The following is a 25,329-nucleotide window of genomic DNA, read 5'->3' on the forward strand; positions in this document are numbered from 1 at the left end:
CCAGTTCTGGCACTGGGCAGTGTTTTTTGTATACCTGTATAAACACACATATTTGTGGTGAGTGCACTGCTAGCCTTAACCATCACTACTTAAAGATGCTTTAAATGTTTTATCAATCTGAGATTTCACCATAATTGGACAAAAAAAAAAAAGATATTATAAATGCACAGCTTGTGGTGTCCCTGATGCACAGCTTGTGGTGTCCCTGATGGGAAAGACAGATGTATTTTCAGAGAAGGTGTCTTCATTGGAATGCAGGGCTGCACTCCAAGTGATCTATTCACCTGTAGGATGGGCTGCTCAGCTGGCAGCGTGGCCTGTAAGTGACAGCCAGGTGGTCTATCAAAGATGCTGTCTTGGTCACAGCAGGGCATATGAAGATCAGGTAAAACTCAGGAAATGCTGCCCTTTTTTCTCTGAACTAAAATTAATACAGAAAGTCCAGGCTTGTTTATCAAACTTTTGTAAATCATATGTAAATAAAGTCTTGTGCAGGTAGAAGTGAAGTGGGAATAATGTCCAAAAGTAATTACCTTGGGGAAAAAAAATTTAAAGAACCATCCCCTGAAACAAATTATTTTATCAGCTTTAGATGTTAACTTTCTAAGTGTTTCTTTAGTAGAACAGTTAATGCAGTTAACTGTTAACTCTGGCTGCTCTGGAATTTTAAGAAAGCTATTTTTTCAGGAGGGTGAGTATCCTTATTTTGCCACATATGTTCAAAATAAATGAATGTTAAAAAATAGGTCTGTACTGTAGACAAGGTGAAGAGCTACTTTCTGTGACTGCTTAATGCTTAAGTCCCAACAGGGCGGCTCTCCACTGTCTGCCGCTTATGGGTGTGATGTGGGAGGAGAGCTTCTGTCTGTGTTTTGATATACTGTGCTATGTCAGATTGCATCATCCCAAACTGCTTTTGCCTCAGCCATTTTTGTAGAAGAGAAAGATCCTTTAGAGATTTGTAAAGGAATAGTTTGTACAGAGAATTGTCTAGCATGGTTCTGTGGAAAGCTGTATCTTCTGTTTTTTTGAAAGCTGATATGACTGTCGCTGTTTTGTTTTAGCTTTACCTTGGGGCCAGAATTATATTGAATCTAAAGTGAGCTGTGTAGGTAGGGCCAAGCGCTTTTTTAGAAGATTAAACCCAAAGTTTTTGTGTATATGACTATTAATTGTAACTGGTGTCTGCTGTAGTAGGCTAGAATGGCAGTAAAGAAACAGGCTCTAACCGTGGTTGTAGTAACACAGCACAGTAGTGGTATATTGGATATTTTATTCTTGACATCCTGTAGTTCGATGCTGCTAACTAAGCATTTTTTTAAGTTAAAATATTGAATCTAAAAATTAAACACTTACTATGCAATTGGAAGGTCTACTTTTTCTTTGTTTCTTGGCTGTGGAAAAATGCAGTGGTTTAAAATTTTATTTTTCCCGCAAAACAAATATCTTGATTTCTGTTTTAACAAATATCTAGTTCAGTATGAGTTCCCCTTTTTTTTGTTCTGTGTTAGAAATAGGGCTTAAATAGTAAAGTTATAATGGTTTAAAAAGGAATAGCATTATTGTTTTCTTTTCCGGTATCGCTCATGTAAAGATGAGCGTGCGACCACTTGAAAATGTATTGTGCTGTGGTTAGAACAACTTACAAAAAATCATTCAATGCAGAATAAGTATAATTAAAACTTTTGCTTACACTTTGTGTCCTGATTTAACAGAATGTAATTATTTAGAAGAAAGTTAATGTAAAAATATGTTTATACAGCATAAAAAAACTGCACGCTTCATTCTCTGCATGTCACCTGTCATCAGTAGAATTACACAGTCTGGGAAAAGGAAGTAGCAAGTTTGGCCTTCAAAACAGTATTTCTCCGAGAAAAAGCTGAGTTGCTAACCTTTAGTGTAGATTTAACCATATCTAAGAACATATTTACTCAGCAGTTGTGCAGTATGATTTTGTTTTAACTTGCATCTTTAATTTGTTGATATGCTGTTTGAACAATTCTGTGTCTTACATCTTCTGCTTTCCTTTAATGTTCTTCCCAGGGTCAGCGTCTTTTTGAAAAATTGCTTGAACTGGCATCCCGAAATATTGAGATAAAACTAGTGAGTGATATACTGCCCGTGGAATCAAAGGTATTAAACGACTTGAAAACAAAGGGTAAGACCAAGGTCTTTATGTTGTTATGCCATTGATGCTACCTAATATTCCTTTTACTTAAAATGCAGACTCAGATGATGTATAAAACCCACACTATTGGTTTAGCACTGTTGCCCTATAATCCTTCAGCTTTCTCTGGGTCATACTTATCAAAAATCTGAAACTGTTACTGTAGTTGAAGATGTTTGCCTTTCACAAGTGGTCAGAAAGGTGGTGCAGTGATTAGGTAGGTGTTTAGCTCATTCTAATGGTAGGCAACATAACCTGAGAGACTGCTGTCATACCTTGTGGGACAAGATAGTTTCCTCTCTTCAGCAATGGCAAAATAAATTAATAAAACAACTTGTTTATGGTACTGGTGATTCTGAAGCACTGGAAAATAGACCATTGGTCAAATTGAACCAACTGACAAGGTTTTCTGTGCTATGTGTATTTCTTAGGTGCCTGCTTTCCTAATTGTTATTTTGAAGTTTAAAATCCCTGTCCAAAGAGGGATTACACACTGGCACTACATGACTAAACTTGCTTTATGTAAAACTGTGTGGAAAAATAGCAAAGAGAGTTTAAGAAATGCTGAAAGATATTCTCTTTGCTTAGGAGTTCTAACAATCTCACACACACTTCTCCTGAATAGTAATACTCTAATTATCTCTATAATCTGATAAAAGTATAATTTTAAGGGTAGGATACATTTTTCAAAGGGCAAAAAGAACCTGTATATTTTAATGGTGATTGTTTTTGACACAGATTACTATATGAATCACAAAGGGACTTCTAAAAAATGAATTGAGCAAAGCAGTTGCTATGTGTAGCAGCACCCTAACATAACATGTCTATTTATGATAAAGAATAAAGAACACCCTTTCCCAACAAAAATCAATCTTTATTTGTTTAAATTCCTTGTAATCTTCTGACTGGGCAAGTAATAGAAAATTACCAGTGAAAGTCCTGGTCCCTTAAAGAGATCACTATCTGATCAAGACTGATGTGTTATTTAAGTGCAATAACTACAGAGACATGTCATTTCACAACACCGCCTATATCAGGGCTTTGATTATTTCTGTTACGTATCCAAAAGTGATATAGATCCTTTGATTTGTAAGAATACATCAGCTTTGTCAGACATCTGTGGAGTAAGGAATTATCTTTTTCTGATATGTTGAAAAAGAAATAGGTATTTTAATATCGATGTTGAAAAAGTGGTTTCTTTTCCCTGTGATTCTAGCATCCCAAGTTCCCACCAGTCAGAGGAGATTATAGGTAGGGCCTGTACATTTACACTGATGTGCCTGGCAATAGATATTTTAGCTATTGTTTATTGAGAATACCCAATATCAAAAAATATCCTTGTTCAAAAAAAGATGAGCAAAAATTTCAGCTAGAAAAGGGAATGATGTTTGTCATTAACGCTTCCTTCAGCTTATGTGGGAATTAATCAGGTCTGTGAGCTTTTTGAACAAACAAACAAAACATAGGCTTTTACAATTTTACTAGCTTCAGTTTCCCATATGCCTTGTTCAGATTTTTAAGACAGGAAATTTTCAAATATTCAAAAGAAGTGATCAATATATTTGATTGCTCTGAGCTACAAAGAGTTGGAGAAAGTCAGTTTTATATAGTAATTCTTGTGAGTTTTGCTGTCATTGTCTTTGAACCCTGTAATTGTAGATATCATTGTGTACTGTTGGCCTTTTTCAAAGATCAATATTATAACTTCCTGATTTTCTCACTATGAATGTGTTTTTTCTCATTCCATGTTTTGGTTTGCTTATTTTTACAAATTCTGATATCTTTATTAGAATGTCTTGATAATGACATGGTGATGGCCAGCTCTGTTGCAAGCCTTTCACCTGCATTTAGGTTTGTTGTTTGGTTTTTGTCTTCAGGAAAGCTAAGTAAATCTTTGTTTGGGTTTGCATTCCTGAAAAGAGATAAGTTAGCTTTAACATTCAATCAGATTCGATTGTCTTAATTTTATGCTGGAATGAGCAGCCCTTCTATGAAGAGAAGATTCGTGGTATGTCCTGCTTGTGTCAAAAAGCAGCTAACTGGTAGGCTAGCTCATAAAAAAAAAAAAAAAAAAAAGAAAAGACTGCCCCAATTTCCATTAGTTCAATAATGTTAATAACACAGTAAATGAAATACCTACCTATAATAGCCTTTTTCCTGTCTGCTGGAGAAAAAAATTACTGTTACCTACTATCATTGTCTTAGCTGAGGACAAATATATCATTAAGCTTTGCTATGCTATTCTGGAAGATCTGGCTACTAAAATTATTAATCTCTTTGCTCGTGAGGCACTGGCCACCTGCGTACTCAGAAATTGGTCAGAATTGATCTTTGAAAGGGAATTGTGCCTCATCATTTGGATATGTATATTCATTATTTTTTCCCTGCAGCTGGTCAGATTTGTCTTAGAAAGTATTCCATGCACCTGTTTTAACACAAATGTTCCTCTTGTGGGAAAGAAAGCAGTAAATATATCAATAGCTCAGCCAAGTTTTGAAGAATCTCAAGATGGAGAACTAGAATACATTTGGCTGGACAGATCCAAACTCCGACTTGCGGTGTCTGTCTGAATTAAGCAGAGGAGGGTCCAAGCACTACTCTGTGGTTCACCAACTAATAAACTGAGCTGATTGTTCCTAAGCGGCAAATATGCTTGGAGTCTGAGTCATGGGCAGTAGCATGGAGAGAAAGCACATATATAGCCTGTGGGGCTCTGGGAATTTCATGCTTTCCTGAGCCTGCCTTCGCCTCACTAGGTAAGCACAGACTTAGCCTCTTCTTTCTGAGGCAGATTGTATGCAACAGTCAGACTGTCTCCAGGTAGTGGGCTGTCCTGCTAAACGTGAGAGACAGTTGCTATTGCACAGAGAAGGTGGAAGAACCTTGCCTTTCTTTTCACCAGACTGGGTGATCAGAGTCCTTGAGCTGTGCCCACAGGCTGTGCAGGCTGGTTCCTGGGGTCAGGATGGGGATTAATTTGGGTGTCATCCCCAGGATGTACCTGTTAATATACTGCTGGAAACCTTCAAGGATGCTGCAGTTCCTCAGCCCACGGTTATCTACCTCACACTGCATCTTCAGGTAGTGTGCCCTTTCTGACTCAAGTAGCCCAGGTAAAAGTCTTAGTCTCAACACAGTGGAATGGGTTTATATGTGGTTGCCTGAAGAACTACACTTGGTCATCCATATTGTCTCATACAGTGGGGTTTTTTTTTGTACTGGGAACCATGTGTTACATCACTGCTGCATCTCAGCACAGATGTTGAGACTACTTCTGCCAGCCAGATTATTCTAGCACATCTTTCATTTTTCTAGACAGGCATGCATGGACCTCCCTTGCCTCTTCTCCCCATTTCTGAAGTACTGTAGAAAGCAGCTATGATAGACCTTTTCCAACCCAGGGGTGCATCCTAGAGTCCTCCCTACACATCCTTCCTCTCCAGCAGCCGTCCCTACTGATTAACAGAGGAGAAAGTTGAAATCTGACTTCAGATTTGAGCTGATGGGGTAAGATAAAGCATAACTTACGTGGATGGGAGAGCAGAACTGAAATTATGTAGAGTAAAATAAAACTAGTAATTTACAGTTGCAATTTTAGTACAGATATCTGAGTTAGCTGTGAACTTGCAAGTTTGTTGCCACTATTAAGCCTTTTTTTGCCATGTGTTTGCTCTCCTGACTCTCTTGAGCTAGCTATACAACAGGGTAGTTTGACTACAGAAGCAGTCTAGCAGCTGCAGCATGAAACACGGATTGGTTTACTGTGCCAACACATAACCCACCTAGATCTGTGGTGACAGGAGCTTCTGAGTGCTGAGAATAATGTACATTTGCTAATAACTGCTGCACTGTGGGAGTGTTATTTAGTTGCAAAATTAAGCATGTGGAAATGAGGAAATACTAGTCCCAGAACATATATTTATGATAGACTTTAATTACATTATCAGATTCTATATTTTGCATAGAATACCTGGCTGGTACTTGCTATAATCTTACCACATTAATCAGATTTTCCCTTGTTTTGAATGAGAATACATCAAACATTTAATGCACAAGGTAGGTGATGCTCATTCAGGGGATATTATTTTTCTGGTAATGGCTAGAATCCCTTTATTTTATTTTTTTTATATTTAATGTATGTCTCCAGGCTTTCTTTATTGCACATCTGCCAGATCTGGCACTGAATGCAGAATGATTAATTTCCTCATAGGCTTTTCCATGCCACTTCTGACTGTGGTATCTGAGTGGTCCATGAATACAGTATTAATTAATTTCTTTTTACAACATCACTGTTAGGTGAGGTCGCTTGCTGTTTCTGTCTCTCAGGGACAACTAGCAATTATTAATGGCAGCACAGGCATCAAAAGCTAAACCTGAACATTTGTTTTCTACGGTCATAATTAAAAAAAAACGTATACTTGTAACTTTTAAAAAATCAGCCACATATAAGTTCTCCCAGCTCATGTTGTCACAATTATTACTAAACAGACTATAAACTATGATGTTATTTTTATAGGACCCTTTGTAATACGCAGTGTGTGTGAAGTCTTGCTTCTCTGTAGTTCACATTAAAGCCATATTTCACTTTCATATACATATACAAATACTATGGACATATGTCTATGACTGTTGTGAAGGTAGGTCTGCCTGTAGGCAAAATTTGGCTTGCTGTGTAAACAAACATGTTCGTCTTTATCCTCCTTGTGCTGTGACAGTAGCTTGTTACTTGTTTTCAGGGTTATTGTTTTAGCCTTTTCTCAGCTGTGGTTCAGTCTACTAGATTGAAATATTTCTTGTAACCCTCCCACTCCTTGCACATAATTATGTACCAGTCTTTGCTCCTCAGTAACATTTGAAGGGTATTGTCTCCAGTTAGCAGGTTGTCATATCATTTCGTATGTGTACAGAATCTAAATCCCTTACTAATTACGATCTTATTTTAGCTGAGAGTGTTAGGACATGCCAATGGATTTCCTTTCTTCAATTTGCCTCTTTCCCAATACTCGCTTTTCATGAATCATTTTTCATATATTTGCAAGGAATGTTTTTTGTTTTGTCAGTGCTGGCTGAGGCAGATATGAAAAGAGGGGTCTGTCCATGTCACAAATGTGGTTTAAAAAACCCGACTTATCATCTAACTCAGCTAATAGCTATTGAATGTTAGCAATGAAACTGGAGAATAATAGAAAGTCTTTGTGCTAGGATGGGATCTAATCACTAGATCACATGTGCAGCTGTTACTCACTGAGCAGTTCGTGCACATTTGCCCAGGTTTACACTTTCTTCACCACATACAACCAAGACAGAGAAACTAAAAAGTTATATTGTTGCAGGGAGACAAAGAAATAAGGAGAAAGCAGAGCTCTAGAAGCTTTTTGTGCTTTTATTTGTGAGCTTTAGATTGCAAACACTAACATACCATTCCATGACAAATTAAATCAGTTTATATCTGGGCAGCTGCATGATCCCAGCCTCCTCATTGCCCTCCACACCATATGCTGTCCCTGCCTTCTTCCTTGCACCAGTGATCATGTGGTAGGACAGTTCAGGGAGCTGATTTGGCTACAGACTGCTTTTTTTTGGCTGGCTTAATTGTCATTTGCATTAGATTTCTGCATTACTCAGTGTATGATCTCACAAGCATAAATGCTGTGTACAACACAGAGAGAAGAAACACGTAGCTGGGGTTGGCAAGGGATGTAGGACCACTGAAACCTGTTTTAGACAGACTTAATCTGCCATGGCACCAGAAAGCTCAGAGTTCATGTAATGCCTAGGGACTTTTAGAGGTTTTGGTTTTTTCTGTACTTTTGTTTTAGTGAAATTGTTGCATGATGGACAGCAATAGTGAATATGATTTATATATCAGATGAAATGTGTTTAGTCCCATGTTCTGTCTGCTTCTGTTGGCACACTTAAGGTGCTACATAGTTTTAGAGCTGTGATGCTTGTGGGACATGAGTTCTTCTTACTTTTGGCCGCAATCATGTGCTCTTCCCCTGTCTAGTTGTGGGGGAATGGGGAGATGATGTCATATTAATTAACATGTTATAGGAGGACTGAAAAACTTGTGTTATGTCATAGAAAAGATGGAGATCACTTGGAGCATCAGTCCAGTTTCTCCTTATGGAACAAGCTGTGAGTTAAGCACTTTTTTTAACCTAGAGCCTTTGTGTACTGCAAACCCTAGTAATGTGGAGTTCACTGGGAGAAACTAAAACTTTTCCCTGGAGAAGATAAAGCTATAGGAGTAAGGGCATTTCCTGATAAGTTTCTCTAGTCCTAAAAGACATTTGGGTTGTGGGGGACTTGGGTTTTTGTGAAAGCTGTTGGTAGGGTAAACCACACTGATTCTGATTTACATTCAGCCCAGAATATTTAGAGAAAAATGTTCTAAATATGGGGACAGTGGACTGTGAGCAGGTTATGAAGATGTCACTGGCAATTTTAAGAAGAAAGTAGACAAGCCCTTGTGAGGAGTGGCCCCGTAAGTATTTTGCTCTCCTGTATGGGAAAGGTCTAGATTGGTTTCAGACCTGTTTTTAATAGTTCTGTAATTATTTGGAAGGAGAACATAAACTTATGTGTTTAAGTACCTTCATCTCAACATAAGAAAAAAAGAATTTTTTTACAGTAAGAACAATCATTCACTGGAACAACCTCTCCAGGGGTGTGGTAGAGTCCCTATCACTGGAAGTTTTCAAGATGTGACTGGACAGGGTGCTAGATAATCTCATATAGGCTCCCTTTCCCATGAAAGATTGGGCCAGATGATCTTCTGAGGCCCTTTCTAACCTGGACTTTTCTATGATTCTAAGTAAGCCTTTAATTCATCTTCATGTGAAAATAATGTTGAGAATCAACATAAAAACACTGCAAAGACTAAAAAGAAAATACACTCCATTCATACAGTAGAAAGCAGGAATCCTGAAGCTGGGTGCTGAAGAGATTTCTGCCTGTCTAGATGGCCAGGTTTTGCACAATGTACCATAAAAATAATATTATCTGATGCATGTTCCATGGGAGAGTAAAGAGTGCTCTTGAGAGCTGAAGTTCAGTAGATGGTTTTATGTAAGGTATTGAATGGAGTTGTAGCTCCATTGCTTTCTTGATCAGTCTTTCCTAGGCTGGATTCTCCATGACTGTGTGAGAGGGAAGGGTGTTGATGATGCGATAAGCTCCTGCTCTTTTAAAATTCACCAATACCAAAAATAGACTAATTTTTCCCTAAGATTTTTCAGGAACAAGTAAGCAGGCTCCTTTGAGAGGACTGGGAGCGAGTCCTCCTTAAGGAAGCAAGTAATTTGCATCTGAGTTTCACAGAGTTAAACTAAGGTGGATGAGAACAGAGGGGGGAGAAATCCCTTCTTCCGTTCCTTTCAGATTTTAAATTTTGACATTTTTCTAAAACTCTGCCTAAGCCATACTCTAAAATATGACAGTGTTCAAAAGGCATCTAATGAAAATTGTACTGGCAAGGCCTTTGACATCTGATTTTAAATTCATTTTTATATTTTGACTTATTATTAGTCAGGCCTTGTTCCTTTTTTATTATTATTTTATATTCCTTGGATAGCCACAACAGAGTAGATACATGCTTTGATTTGGATTTTATTAGTTGCTGCTGGAGAGTGTTTCCTGATATTTTCTCAAAAACTTTCAGCCTGTGACAATCTTAAATCCAATTCCAAGATGAAAGATCTCATTATGTTCTTTGCCTCTTAGAACCTGCATAATAACTTTGACAGAGTTCTGCACAATGAGAAAAAAAAAAAACAATGCTAGTTTGAGATTTCGTTGCCTTCCGTCTTAAAAGAAGGCAGCAGGTACCAGTTTTGCACCAGAGATTCGAGCATTAGAGAGTCTACCTAACATTGAGTTAACACTAACATGCAGAAACTCCTGCTTGGTTGGTTTTTGGATAAACAGCTTTCTGTTTAGGTACCTAAACTCTCTTACCTCAGTTTATGTTGCTAAGCACACACCTGCTAATGTCTTAACAGCAAGGAAATGTTCAGCATTGGTTTTATGTCTAAATCCCATGAAAACTCATCTGCAGTGTTTCTCACTTGTTTCAGTTGGGGAGTTAGATTCTGCAATGTAAGTTATGTCCAACCTTATGAAACGTGGCTGAAAAGAGCAGGTGGGTAGCATTTTTGTTACATCTTAGACATACATATAGATACACAGCATGTCCTTGACACAGAACATCTGCCTGAGTTGCAGAAGAATAGGTTAAAAATTCTTCTCTGTCTGAAGTCTTCTAAATTGTCAACTTGAAGAACCATACCAGGCACCTGACAGAAAGCAAATTGTTTAAGCTAGTATTGAAAATCTTAAACTTTGTGAAACGGAATGCGCAATCACAAAGGATTGGGAAGTGCAGAGGGTATTCTGTAGTGGTGGTCCCCTCCTATTTGAGCTTTAACAGTTTGCAGAAAATCTTCTAATCTCTGCGTTTCAAGATGACGCTATAGTAGTCACATATTCATTTAGGATAGAAGAAACCTGGCTTCTAGTCCCTATTCCTTCTACTGCCACCAGATATATTTTGAAAGAAATGTCTTGCCATTATTTGTGAAAGAAGTATCTTAAGCTTCTGATTGTAGGACAGGATTTTGAATCTTCATTGGAGAATCGATCCTTCTGTGCAATTCCAAATGAGGAGCTGGGGTAAACAACATAGCTTCCATTGCTTGCTTCCTAGTTTAGAAGTCTTTTAGCTCAAAAAAAAAAAAAAAAAAAAAAAAGCTGCTGATTGTTCTGTTTTTATTATAGGTTCTATAGGAAACTGGATGCCTAATCTAGGAATAAAACTTCCACCAGGCACACATATACCCCCAAGTTAGGCACCACAATAGATCACAATGTGAAACAGCTTATTTTTCCGTAGGAGTCTGAAGCCCACCAACTTTAAGATTTAGGCGTGGCCTACCTTGCAGAGCTCTCTAGCATAACAGAATTGGCAGTATGGGGCTGGCACATCCACAGCCAATAGGGAAAAAACAAACAAACAATTCACTAAAATTCTGAAGGCAACCAGGGCATTGGGTTGTAGTGGCTTTATTTGCAAAGAGGGAGGGGGGAAGAAGGTTCACTTAAGCCAAAAACTCTGTGCCCACCAGAGCCAGATATGCAAGCAATAAATTCTAAGTCTAAGCTCTACAGTGTCGATGTCTGTAGACTTTACTTAGAAATTAATATCTTTGCTGAGATGAATGGCTGTGTTCCCAGGAATAGTACCCTCCCACTGGTAATGTGTACTTTTGTGTTATATCAGTCACATGCTTTCCAGTATCTGTAACCATTGTTTCAGAGACCCACAGGTAAATAATATTGCATTTTTCTTGATGAATTAAGGCTAGATGTACTGTAAGGCACTTTTAAGATGCTATGTGTTTAGTAGAAACTGCTAGGTGTTTAGTAGAAACAGTATCATAATTCTTCTGTTTGGAAATTTGTAATTGAAAAAGTCTTTCACAGTAGATTGATCCGTTATTTTAGTTCACAGTACCAGTTTGCAAATGTCCTTGCACTTGAGTCTGTTACTAATGTGTGTGTATTCCTGGATTTGACAGAAATGGGCACTTTGGTATTTCATAAGCTCCAGCACAACTGAGTGTTGGTATTCCAGTCATCTTGTGAACAGCCAAATTGCTTTTGTCTGTCAGTAACTAGTCAGGTCCAATATAGCAGGTTCATACCACAGGGTTCACCTCCAAATTTTGCTGGAATGGATTCTTCTTGTATGCCAGTAGTTGGTTTGAGTCACTGACACTTTTTAGTACAGAGGAACCAATAACGGATGGCATTAGCAGAAATTAGTTGTGACATTTTTAAAACATACGGATAGCGTGCAAGCTCCTACCTACAGTTACTGGAAGAGCTGGTAAGAGCTGCTAGGGCCATCTGAGCTCAGAAAACATTTTGGCACCCCATGCTTTTTTTTTGTGTGCAAAAGCACTAACACTCTCAGCCTGAAAAGAGATGAAGGCTAGTGGTCCTACATATAGGGGTCCAAAGAAAGCAAGTTAATTTAATGTCAGTGAATTTTGTCTTGTCCATTCATGTGGTTCCTACGCATTTCATATCCACTTGAAGCCTGCTTGTCTTCCTAGAACTGTGCCTCGGTCAGTCACAGCAGTCTTGCTGGTATGATTTGGTGTATTTTTGATTGCTACTGTTTGTGAGCAGGCTTCAGCCTTCCCAGTGATGGTGAGTTTTTGGTCTCTCACCTTGTTCAAGTTTTTTATGTCACCTAGACTGAAATGAATTACAAACCTGGGAAGCTCTGAGAAGACCATCGTCTGAAGTGACATGACACAGACACTTGGATCTCTAAAGTTTCTTCACTGCTTAGCTCAATCAATATAACGCTTCTGCTTCAAACCTGCAATTAAAGTATTGTGTGCTAAGAAGTTGTCAAAAGCATGTAAGAGCAATAAATGTCCAAACCAAGCTGACGCTGTTTGACTGACACCATTTAGTTTTCATTTGATGAACACTTTGGAAAGGCTACTCAACTATCCCTACCCTTGGGTTGTTGCATACAGCACAGTTGTACCATAAAGTAAACCCATATGACAATCTTGCTGGTTTATACAGCTTTAATTACCAACCTTTATCTTTGTAACAAGGAGTTGCCACTGTCATGCTGATACTGATCTTTCTGGTAATCTCCTGTATCAATTTCCAAATTAACCTTAGGCTTCCACAGCACTTCAGTGTGTTATGAATTTTTACACAGCCCAATGGTTGGAAAGTAAATTTCATTAAGCTTGTAAAGTAATTCAACTGGAAGAAAAGACCCAGCAGGATATCTCTGCGTTACTCGCCATTATTTCCATTGCTTATTGCACACCTTTATAGAGTGATTGTCTCTAATGCTTATGCTTGAGAGCAGTGCATTCAGAATATTTTCCTTCCTTTGGACAGAATATTAACTATATATAGTGTTCAAATATTGGTACTTAGGTAGTGCAGAAATTGACTGTCACTTCAGTGACTCAAAACAGGTCCCTGCTCTTGATGCTTTTCATCTCAGTAGTCATGTTTGCGTAAACAGAGTTATAGGGCTACATAATTCCTCTACTAAGCTTCAAAACCATGTCAAAAGAACATTATGATGGTTGCAATGTCAAGCTTTCAAAAATAACAGTTCCTAAGCCAAGGGTCACAGAGCAACTGTTCTCAACCATGAGACAAGGAAAACAAACTGAAGGTCAGTCTGCTGCACCACTGGGGTCAGCAGAACTGAACGTTTACAGAAGGAGTATGACAACTGAAACAAGTGGAGGATGATATTCCCCTTACTCTGTATATCCTTTTAGCAGTTTGTAGGTTAGGAACTGCCATGTCACGGAGTTCAGCAATCTATTGTAGTGTTTGGATGATTTTTTCCTTTAATTTGTGCAATCACTTCTGAATCTATTTGTATTTTTGTCATCCCCAAAACACTACGCACAGTAGCAATGTGTTCTGCAGATTCAGTATCCATATTTCCTCAAAATATTTTTGATTCACTTTATATAGTTTTACATTTAGCTTGTCTGAGTTTAATTTAAAAAAAACTCAAATCTACTTATTGAAGGATACCATTTTATCTCTAACATTTTTCTTTAGCTTCTCTTTTAACTGTCCTTGCATCATCTCTTGGGAGAGGGGTATTTGGTTTTGGTAATCGTATAAATTTGTGCTGAGCCTCTGTTAAAATGTTTTCAAGTATTGCCAGGAAACCAGTAAAGATGTTTCGCTTTGGCCTTTGATTTTCTCTTAGCATGCATCCTTATGTTATGAAGGTCATCTTTCTGAAATTAAATATTACCAGAATGGGCTTGTGGGATGCAGATGATGTTGTTACAAAGATAGTGGAGTACAGTGTGGTCATTCTTACAGGGGCTTTTTGATAGTTGCAGCTTGAATGGGTACTATGCATTCCTCAAAATAAATCATGAGTAGCTTCTCAGCTTGTGCGTTCTCTAATGGGTCCATGAAGCAGTCATTTATGGTATGTAAAAATATATTCTCTGTAGCTTATCTTTTTGTATGACTGAGCTGTTTGCAGTTATGATACAGACTTTAGTTGAATATGATATAATCTTCCTCCCACTGGACCCTATCAAATTCAATGCACAGGGATTCTTATGCTCATGCGTAGAAAATTGTATTCCACTATAATTTTCATTGTGTTTTTCTTTTGCTTACTGAACACTGGTCAAGACCTCATCTGGGGACAGACTTGTTTCTTTTTTTTTCCTGTGGTATTAACACTGAAATAAGAGTGCTTCATTAATATTCAAGAATAAATATTCATGATGCTCACAGGAAATGAAGGAATAACTTAGTTCCCATTTTATAGATGAAGAAATAAGATATAGGTGCTAACACATCCACTTATTTTGATGTCAATTTGTTGCTTGCTTTGTTTTTCTTTTTTAAAGAGTATTAATTACTGTGTACCACTTCCAGTGTCGTTATGAACAAGATTAGACGCCAAGGGCTCAAACTAAGTCCTTGGAAAATGATGTGTGCACCAGCCCTGCCCTGCCCTCTCTCACGCAGAGCAGCTTTGTGGAACATCACCTGTGGGATCCAAATATTGTGGGTAGCTGCAAGGAACTTAAAATATGTGACTCCTTTTTCTCTTGAATCCTAGCCTTATTTGCTCCGTTCATTTTGTCTTTCATAATACACAGCAGCAGTATTTATTCCAAGGACCTGATCATCCCACCAAGCAGAACTGTCTCCTGTGCTTCATATGACCCTGTTAATGTCTAGTACTGCTTTCAGTTTGATCTTTCATTGTTTCATTGTTTTCATGCAGGAGTTGCCTGCTTGCCTGTTCATTCACCACACTTCATATTCATTCAGCCATGTTCACCATCAAATCTTTATAATTTCCAGTTTACCTGCATTTTATAGTGCAAATCTAATTGGTTTTCCTTTCTGTCTCTTTGTCTTGCTGTCCTACACTCTCATCTCTCAGGTTTTCCTGGGTGTGCATCCAGCTAGCTACTTCAGATGGGCTTCTGAAGTAATGGCAGCACTTTCTCTTGCAGCTTAGGGTGAGTGCCTTGAAGGGATTGGCACAAAGTCCATGACATGACTATTGGGACTAGAAGTGCACACGCTGCCTTCTGGCCTCACTTTTGCAGGGATCCAAGTGTGCAGCTGCAAGCAGTCCAGTTAGGCAGCCCCTGGCCTGTACCCTGCTGCCATCCCAGATGGCTCTGAACTGGTCTGTCTCTGTCTCTTAGTGTCCTCAAGCTAATTCTGTCTGTCCTGTGTGGCTTGGAGAAGAAAGGCAAGCCCTACAGACCTGGTTCTCCACCAGTTCAAGATGCCACAGGACAGTAGTATTCCTGTCCTTCACAGACAGTTGCTGATATTTACACTGGAGAAATGAGATGATACTTGTGGTCTAGTCCCTCTGGGACTAGATTTTTCCTCTGCAATTTCAGTGTGCTGTCACTTTTATTGACTGTCTATTGCGTGTGTCCTTCACCCAGCTAATGTGGAGTTACGGCTTCCTTCTATTTTGCTTTCTACATTTCAAATAGGCTGTTTGGATGAAAGTTAATCTGTGTTAAAAAGCTGCTAACTGACAAACTATTGATTTGTTTCCCCTATGTATTTCCTCAAAGACAAAGCATTTTTTCTCACGTGCTTTTTATTTTTCCTCTGTGTACTGTCTGGATTTTTCTGCTTTTGACATTGAGGCATGTCCATTTGCCACTTTAAAACATCTCCGTTTTAATGTATGAAGTATCTGGGTAACCAAACCAGAATGCTGAAGCCCTCAGAAAGGCATCTGAAGGGCTTGTCAGAACAATAGTAACTCAAGTGTGAGATTCTTCAGTCTGCTACAGCAGAGCTGCAGCGTCTGTTCTACATGCTTGCTTTTATAGGGGAAGAGGCTGTAAAAGTGCCTTGTTCTTTTCGGGACCTTAGACCCATGGTAAGAAACAAAAGCTCAGCTTCAGTTGTTGTTTGGACTAAGAAAGCAAGAAGAAATTTCCAGACACTTAAGAAAAAATATTTTTTCCTTTCCACAGGTTTATTTGTAGAGGCTAGGAGAATATATCATGCTGCTTATGTAGTTAGAGAATAAAATATGTTCCTCAAGTAATTGGAGAGTGGGGGAGTGAATGAATAACTGAATGAATATACGTGATAAATGAAACAATGAATGAGTGGGCAAAGGCAAGAGTGAAATGATGAACTGAGGATGAAGTGGGAGAGGGTGAAGGAGAGGGAGGAAGAATGACGTGGGGGGAAAGTAGTGGGGAAAATTAAATAAAAGGGAGGAATGAATCAGATGAAAGAAGGGCAGAAACAGAAAACTGCGTAATTAATTTAGGAAAAGATCATAAAAGAATGCTGGGAAAAGGAGAAGCATGTTCTTCGTGGGCTTGTGACAACATCAATGAAAGGAGAGAAAAATAACTGGTTTTGAGATAGGAATGATCTGGAAAAAAAAAAAAGAGAAAAGTCAGAGGCTTACTTGCCAGGATAATAGGACGGGATTGAAATGGCTGCACTGCTGGCAGACCCGGGTTGGTTCTGGCTACACCTCTGCTTTCTCTGTATGGCCATGGCCAGGTCAGCTAGTGCTCTGGGCTTGCGGCAGCCTGGAGATAATATTCTGGGGCTGCTCAGAGAATCAGTTAATGAAAGTGCAGAAAAAGAATAGACTCCGTAATGGAGGTATTGTAAAAATAAAAAGCAGTAGTTTAGGACAAAATAATACTGCCCTCTGAGGAGGCATACTCCATCCTCACCTCTTTGCCTGCCCTGTGCTTTCCCACCTTCCAGAATTAAGATTTCTCCTTTGTCGGAAAGAAACTGACAGAACCCAAAGCAGAGCTAGAGATGTCAGAGAACCACATTTCAGGAAAGTTTGCACGAATATTGTTGTTGCTAGACAGCACATTTAGAAGTGACTATTGCCAATACCAGTGGGTTTAGAATATATAAATACCAGAATGAAATCATGTTCATAAGTTAAAAAGAGACATAAATAGTTGCTGCATTATTTGGTAGAGATTTAGCCTTGTTCATTCATAGAAGGTTGTGATTCTAATTCTCATGTGGTAAGACGAAAAAATGTCCCTGAATTCTTGGGATGTTTCATCTAGGAGGTATATAAACAAATCTAGTGCTTCATAGTGCTAATCCAAGTAAAGAAAAGAGTCTTTGAAGGGAGGTGGGGTAAGCAGTGTGTGAGTTTACTAATCTCTCTATCATATTTAAAATTGCTTTCTTTTATAGTAAAAACATATGCAGTTATAATTAGGCAATGAAAGCAAGCCACAATCCAACTTTAGTAATTCTTTTACTGATAGTATTATAGTCTTCCTTTAAGTGGTAATACGCTTTGTCTCCTGAATCAACTAAGAAAATTACTTTTCCCAGTCTCTAAAGCAATCACTTTTATAGCTTCATCTAGTGAATGAGCAGCCTACTCTCCAATGATGAAGGGCAAAAAAAAGACGTGGAAGGGTTTTTTTAAGTATTCTTTCGAACTTCGTTGTACACTAGTTATCTTACAGACGCTACTGAATCATCAGACTCACAAAACAGATTTATATTCAGAAAATGCTATTTAGAGGAATGATGAGTTCTGCTAAGGGCAAAGAATTGAACTGATCATCAGTGCTCTCATTATTCAAAGTTTTATTCAAAATAATCTATGAGTATTGATAGGAAATACTTTAAATAGTTCAAAAAGAAGTACAAGTTTTATTGAAAAATACTGATGTCAGAGTCAAGTCAGTGCAAAATAAGGATTTTTCTTATGTTTGCTGTATCAGGCAACAACCTGTTGAAAGACGGATGAATTGTTTGTTACTTTCAATAAAATTATTAGAGGGAAAGGAAAAGCTGTGGATTTGGATATTGTTAAGTAAATTCTTATGCACAGACTAATTTTTTTTGTTTTTAAAGATAGTCTAAAATGGGAATCCTAAATTTTGTCCCAAACAGTAGTGCAGAAATCACTGACTTCAGAGGCTAAATCCAGGTGGGAAAGTGTAGAGTTGAAGCATGTTTTCCCAACTTTTTCCATGTAATGACATGTAGTGTTGGGTGCTTGCGTTTGTGGGGTACTTGCTTATCAAATATCTACTAGGTGGCAGTATGTGCCTCCTAAGGATGTGACAACATGGATGTATCTTTGTCAAGAATAGATGTTTTCCAGTGGAAAATGTAGAATATAAACTCTACAGTAACAATTAAAAATCTTAAATAAAAAGTCAAGCACACACCACAGAAAAAGAAGTGGGAAGAAAGGGAAGAACTATTACACTGCAAATAATAAAACCCCATGGGGTTAACAAGGTTAGTTTACTTTTAAAAATCATGTTGTTATATATTGTGCATTAGAGAAAAGGGATATCAGGCTTCGAATCCTGTTTCTAAATACAGGGGCTTTTTAGCATGGGCTGCACTGCATTTATTGTTTTCTTTATGGAATCTCAGTGTTTTATGGATTTATGGAAGCACCCTGTCTTGCGGATGAAAATGAGAAAGCCATGAGTTTGCTCTGGAAACTGGTTTTCCATCTTTGGAAGGACCAGAGGTCTGTAGTTGTATGAGTGTCTTGTTTGCAGTCTAAAATTCTGTGTGTACGTTAATTAAACATGCCCACACATGATTAATCAACTGAGCTACCTCCTATTAGCAGGGAAGCTCAAGTAGAGCATGCCTGTGCTATATCTATAATGTGGGTAAAGAAGAGACCTTTTATTTCAATGCTGTCATACTTGTCATGGTTTGCCCACCCTGCAATTAAGATGGACCTTTGGCTTTTTGCCAGTGAATCAGAAATTACATGTAGCTGGGAGAATAAGCATTACAGAGAAATATTGTCAGGCCTCTCTTTAGTCTCTCCTGTGACATGGGATAAGAAGCGTTTCGGATCTATGTCCATTTTTTCTGCTGAGTAAATGAAAAGGGCCCAGTAGGCAGTGCAAAATGCGTTCATGCGGGTGAGAGCTGTAACACTCTTACACTGAATTCTGTCTACAGCAGGGTACTTAGCTGAAAAATTGGTATTTTGATTACTTGCACTAGCAACAAAGCCAACATTTGACATCTTCAAAGCCTCTGTAAGGGCATATTTAGATAAATGTTACCTTGGGAACTAACTAGCTCCCAAGTTGTCATTGAAGTTAAACAAGCAGTTGAGAGAAATTAATTCTGACCTTTCCTTTGTTCTCAAGAATCTGCCACCCTGCATCCAGTGAGCAAACTCTGCACATATGTGGATCCCCTGATGGATCTTCTCTGGATCTTCTGTGTCGCTGTGGACCCCTGTGTAGGCGCGTGGGAAACGTCATCCCAAGCAAATGCCAGCATTGCCCTCCTATCTGCTTCGTTTGCACAAGGCAAATGGTTATGCAAGATAAAAGGGAAACAAATACTGGGGTTTGCCACCTGGAATTTCTGAGGTGCCTGATTTTGAGAGGAACAGAGGCTGTGATTATGTGGACTTACCTTTAAACAGCAGCACTGGTGTAGGCAGTTCCTGCATCTTGTTGCCCTCAGCCACCAGCCCCTTGTTCCCACACTTGCACTGTGCCTTCAGCTGTGTTGGAAGTTGGTGAGCTGGGCTAGTGAATTGTTCTGCATTTGAAACAACCATTTTATTTTTATTTATTTTTAACCTGAATCCATTTTCCAATCCACTTCATTCCTTGGACCCCGAAAAGCTACTTGGGCACAGCTGAGGACACGATGGAAGGAAGGAGAAGGGTTGCTGAAAATGAGATCCGTTTGTGCTACTGGGGGTTTTTTTAACCATGCCAGCTGGAGTTCTGTAATACTTCATTTTCAGTCAGAGAGCTGGGTTTTGTAATGCTCATTTCTCACTAACTTTTTCCTCCTGCTCTCTCCTGTCCCCACACTCAGCTCTTGGCTTCCTCAGCTGTGTGGATAGAGCAGTTTCTGGGGCTGTGCTACCTCACGGAAATTATTTTAATCCACTGAATGAGTGAAAAACAAAGCAAAAAACCAATGGTGAGTGTAGAGGATATTTGTTCTCCCTGATAATGCAGGACAGAGCCTGACAGCATGTTAACAGCCAGCTGGGGAGGGAAGGGAACCAGGTGAGAAGCTGGCTCAGCGCCTGGAGAGGAGGCTGGGAAGTCAGCCAGCAGTGACCAAGACCTCTCTCTTCTGACACCCGCAACTCTGCAGGGAGATCCTTGACTGCAGCCTGTCTGCTCAGGAAAGCTCTCTCATAGCAGCCTTTCCTCCAAGCTCCAGCCAGGCATGGACACATGAGCCAGCTGGAGAGCATGCCAGTGAAGATGAGCAGTGGCAGCATGCAGAAAGGGCAGAGAGTGTTTTCTGCGTGTTTTCCCTGAACCACCCATGCCAGAGGTCTGAGCATGTGAGCCCATCCATTGCAATTCCAGTGGCTGCTGTAGGCAGGACAGGAGGGGCACATGGATCTGCAGTCACAGATTCCTCTCCTGTGCACTGATTTTCTCAAAATTCTCTTTGTATCGGTGACCTCAGGTGGTGTAAAATACGGCAGTAAGCACTACAGTGATTTTTCATGAAAAATTTCTACATCAGAAACAGCCTCATTTTACTACAGGCAGCATTAACTTTGAGAGATGGTGTTGTTTTGAGAAGCTGCGTGTGCACATAATTTATGACTGATTTTACATTGGGAGTGAGTGGGAATTTCATTCAGAAAGAAGACATGTTTGCAATGCAGGTAGGTTGAGCACCACAGTTTAAGGCAGGCCAAGGTGGTACGAACCTAAGTTGTATTGCAAAGGCTTTCTGGGGATTGCTTGGACTTGTACTAGAACGTAATTTCTTTGAGTAAGTATGAATTCATTTTTTGTGTGTGTGGCAGTTACATATGGAGCTGCTAAAGAAAATGTAGCAAGGTTCTTATTTTACAGTGTTTTGGGGTTTTTTTTACATCACTATGGGCTTAGACTGATGAATAGCACGTAATCCCAGAGTGGCAGGATTCAGTCCTGGTAGATTTTAAAAAGGAGAGGTGTGTGTGTATGAGGAAAGGAGGGCAATGTAAACAAAACAGCTGATTCAAAGCTAAGGTATTACCATCAGAGATTCCCCTAGAAGTCCTTGAGTGTTTTCTTTTTAAAATAAGTCTGAACCATTAATCCTTTTGGGGCCAGGCAGAATTTTAAATCGCATTTCAAATCCAATATTCCATAAAGAGTACAGAAATACCTAATATCCTAGTTTGTCTTTTAATCATTCAGAGACGTAGTAAAAATAACTTTGTTGTCATGTTGTGTATTCCTCTGCTTTTGTACTTGCCCTCCTCTGAGTCCTGGCAGGTCACGCTAATGGGGCTTCTGGAACAACTCCAGGCTTCTTGCAATCAGTTGAGAAAAAAGCATGAAAATTCCTGGGGAGATGATCCTCTGCCTCGGTCACTTGTGTCTGCCCAATATGAGGCAGCTGCTCTGCCCCTTGTGAGCAGAGTATGGAAAACTGGAGTTTTGTTTCGGTAGAATAAAAATTATTTTTATTCATGGGAGTACTTTGTGCTAAGGCTCATAATTGAAAGCAAATAAATGAAATGAAAGCATCTCTTGCAAAATATAGGGAAGGAGACATTCACTCTATATATCTACATGTGTACACATCCATATGTCCCAGTGAACAAATCGTATTTTAAAAAAAAGTTTGGGACCTAGGGGTAATAAAGGAATATTTTGTTGATCTTTCTGAGTTAGCACATGATGATTAACTGCCTCTATACTGCCCTGAAAACTCAGTTTAGCTGAAAGAGTACAGCAGGTCTACGGCAGGCGCTGCACATGCTGCCTCCAACCTGTGTGGTAGCCTCCTGGAGAGGCCGTACAGGCTGCTCAAGTGCCAGCTGTGCTTGAGTGTGCATACGCTTGTGAGCTCCAGGGTTCGTGGTATGAACTAGTTAACTCTGTTCTTGACTCTGGCTTGAGGCCACTCTCCAAAAGGTATAGGTCAAAACATGTATCTTTGTGTGCCCAATGACTGTCAGCAGTGGGGTGAAACAAAGAGGCCATGACTCGTGTTCTCAGCCTCCTTTTTATAGGTCTTGTTACTTGGAGTATTTCCTTGGGAATACACAGAATTAGGAGAGGGAAAAAGCCAGTGCCGTGAGCAAAGGGTATGACATGGTGATGAGGAGGGTAAAGAGATGGCAAGAATGGGGTAAGCGGAGGAGGGCACCTGTTCCTACTGTGGCCAGCTTGGTGGTGACATGGAGAACAACGGCTGGAAGATTAGCAATGGATTTGATGTGGTGCAGGAGCATTTGTCAGGCTCAAACTGCAAATATACAAGAGAACCATTAGCAGCATTGCTTTCACTGGCCAAACTCATTTCATATACTAGTGCTTCCTTGCATTCTGCTCTCCCTTCTCCTTTGCAATCCGTCAACAACATCCCCACTCCCTCATCCTACCAAAAGCTCTGTGTAGCTCCCCTGCTCCAATGTGCTTCCCCTTCCATTGCCTGCTCTGCCCCTGCAGTGTGCGCTTCCCAAAATGAGGAAGGAAAGGCATACAAAAGCCCATGTTCATCTTCTCCACCTTTATAACTCTCCCATTCAGCCCAGCCTAGCTCCCTTTCTCCTGGGGCTCTGCATGATGCACAGTCCCAACATGTGCCAGTAGATTGTTTATCTCCATTTCTCTCCATCCTCTTTCTGCTGCAACATACTTTCCTACTGTCAGGGCTAATGAGGTCAGGGCTCTTGGTGCTTTTGTCATCATTGCTCTGCCTGTTGTGAATCACCCGTCACTGTTGCTGTAACTTCCCAAGATACTTCTGTCTGGCTCTCGTCTCAATCCTTAAATCCTTCCCTTTTCCCATTTTCATTTCTCTCTGGTTTTAAAAACACTATAGTGCAAGTACGAAAGTTGTGAAGACAGAAGGCCAATTTTAGCCGTGGTACAAGCAAATGCAGCTTCTGTTTCTTGGGCGTTATGTTTGCTAACTCCAGAGTGAGTTTAGCCTGTAACTGGCGCTGTTGAAAACTGTTGCAGGCAGAATTTGCATGTTTGCTTTTAAGGCAGCTGTGATAATAGCAACCTAAACAGTTGCTCTTTCTGGGTCTTCTTTACAAAAGTGATTTACCGTATCCACCAGAGAGCTGATTTGGCTCAGTGATGTTGCCTCTATACACCAGGACAACCTGGTAATATCCTAGGCTGCTCACAGGTGTTGGATCCGAAGCCTCTTGGTGCACCTTCTCCAGACTGCTGCATGAACCTGGATCTGGAAGCTGAGCGACAGCCCTGTGAGCCCTGGCCTCCTGCAGTCTCCCATGAAGAAGACTCTCCCAGTTTGTAGCCACCTGGTGACCTTGCTTGAGCTGTGGTAAAATCCACAGCTAGCATATGCTGCAGCACAGGTGTGCCAAGATGTGCTTCTTGATGACACATGGTTTTTCATGATAGAGCGTATATGTGGTGAGCCCTTGATTAAAGTCTCCTGCTAACTGCTTAGAGCATTTTGACTCAAATCTGTAGAAAAGGTCCTAGCCTTAAGCTCCTATTCCTAAAGTCAAGCTTGCCCTATGGCCTTCATCACATCATTAGTAGAGTACCTGAGAGCAGGCAGCTAGAACAAACAGGAGGTTGCGAGACTAGAAATGGCACTTGCTCGTGCCATCCTTCTTCTTTGGGATTAGTTTGGGAATTGGATTTCTTTTGGAAATAGATAAAAAGTTGGTCTTTTTGCAATACTGCTATTGTCTTCTGTTTTCTTCCTCTATTATGGGACAAAGCATGAGGCCGAGTGGCAGCCTGGCACCAATCAGGGGCTATGTTCCCATCACATGGGGAAGGTCCAGGCTCTCAAGGGCAGGGTCCCTTCTTTACATCCCAGGCTGCATCAGTCATCTCTCTTTCACAGAGTGCAAAACCTCCTCACCTAGAAGGAAAAATACTCAGAAAAATGTCTGTTACTTAAAGCATGCTTTGATCCCTACAGTGGTTTTTTTTTTTTCCTGCAGAAAGAGGGCAATCTGGCTCAACCTCTCCAATGCACAATTTTACGGGACTGGCAAATCCACTTCAGTTTTAAGTGACAGCGCTGTTTTTCTCTAAGATCTCACCCTGCAGTTTAATCTTCAGTGAAACAAAATTGTTAGATTTATTTTTTAAGAATCTGGCATCTATATGAGCAATCAAGCCTACAAATTGTGCCTTCTGGCTGAACTCAATAGACCCACAGCTTCGTGTAATTGAGGCTGCAGCATAATAAAGAGTTCTGTTATGGCTTCACATATTGATCAGTCCAATTTAATTTCCTCATGGGACCTGGACCACACTAGGGATGATAGATTGTGTTGAAGGCCTGATAAGCCTATTTTAACAAAATGTCTCAAGGGCTTCTGGAACAGAGGCAATTATCAATACTGATGTATGTTTCCTTTCATCAAAAGTTAAGGGCTCGTTAATAGGCTGCACAGCAGCTGCTGTTTGCAACACGTGACTTTTTTTTAATTAACTTGGAGATACTGTTTCCTCAACCTTATGAGTTGTCTCTTTCCAGAAAGAAGAGAAATTGGGATCCAGGTTTTGATTTTAATGGTGTGCATGATAGCAGTGTCTCCTGCACTGCTATATTCACTATTTTGGTAATTTAAGCCTAGATTACATTTTAGAGTGACAGTCCCATCCCACTGCTTATGCCCATGTCTAAACTGCCCACACCCACAAATCCTGGTGTTTTACAACTTCTGAATTTTGTTTCAGGTTACTGACGATGTCTGCGATTTTAACATTGGTATTACTGGTTAAATAGTCTCCTGTTGTAACTTTGGCAATCAGCATTTTTGTTCAGCATCAGATATTTCAAAAATGTTTTTAAACTGAGTTTATTTTAGACCTTCAGTTATGAGAAGGAAGCTCATTGTTGATTCCAACTGTTTTACCTTTCCTATACAAAAATCCTAACACTTCCTTTATAACCTATTTGATGTAGGTGTGTAGTGGGTGTTAAACTCGTACTGCTATTTAATGTTGCAAATTGGATGTATGGAAGAACTGCTATGTTAAGCTTGATTTTAAACAGTTTTCAGATAAGCAGGTAGAAGTTTAGCACCTTACAGAATTGTTTTCCTTAGCTAGTAGAGTTGCTTCTGTTTATTAATCAGAAAACAATTTAAACCATTT

General features: G+C 39.6%; 1 protein-coding gene across 1 annotated transcript in view; it reads left to right on the plus strand.

The window, feature by feature from the left end:
• The window catches only part of PLD5 (phospholipase D family member 5), a 185,793-nt gene that overhangs the window by 122,933 nt on the left and 37,531 nt on the right, over positions 1–25,329 (plus strand). Inside the window, 1 exon segment of the mRNA XM_035900260.1 lies at positions 2,044–2,158. Coding sequence (XP_035756153.1) covers positions 2,044–2,158 — 115 coding nt within the window.

Source organism: Egretta garzetta, unplaced genomic scaffold, assembly GCF_000687185.1.
Source record: "Egretta garzetta isolate BGI_Z169 unplaced genomic scaffold, ASM68718v1 scaffold248, whole genome shotgun sequence".
NCBI classification, from domain to species: Eukaryota; Metazoa; Chordata; class Aves; order Pelecaniformes; family Ardeidae; genus Egretta; species Egretta garzetta.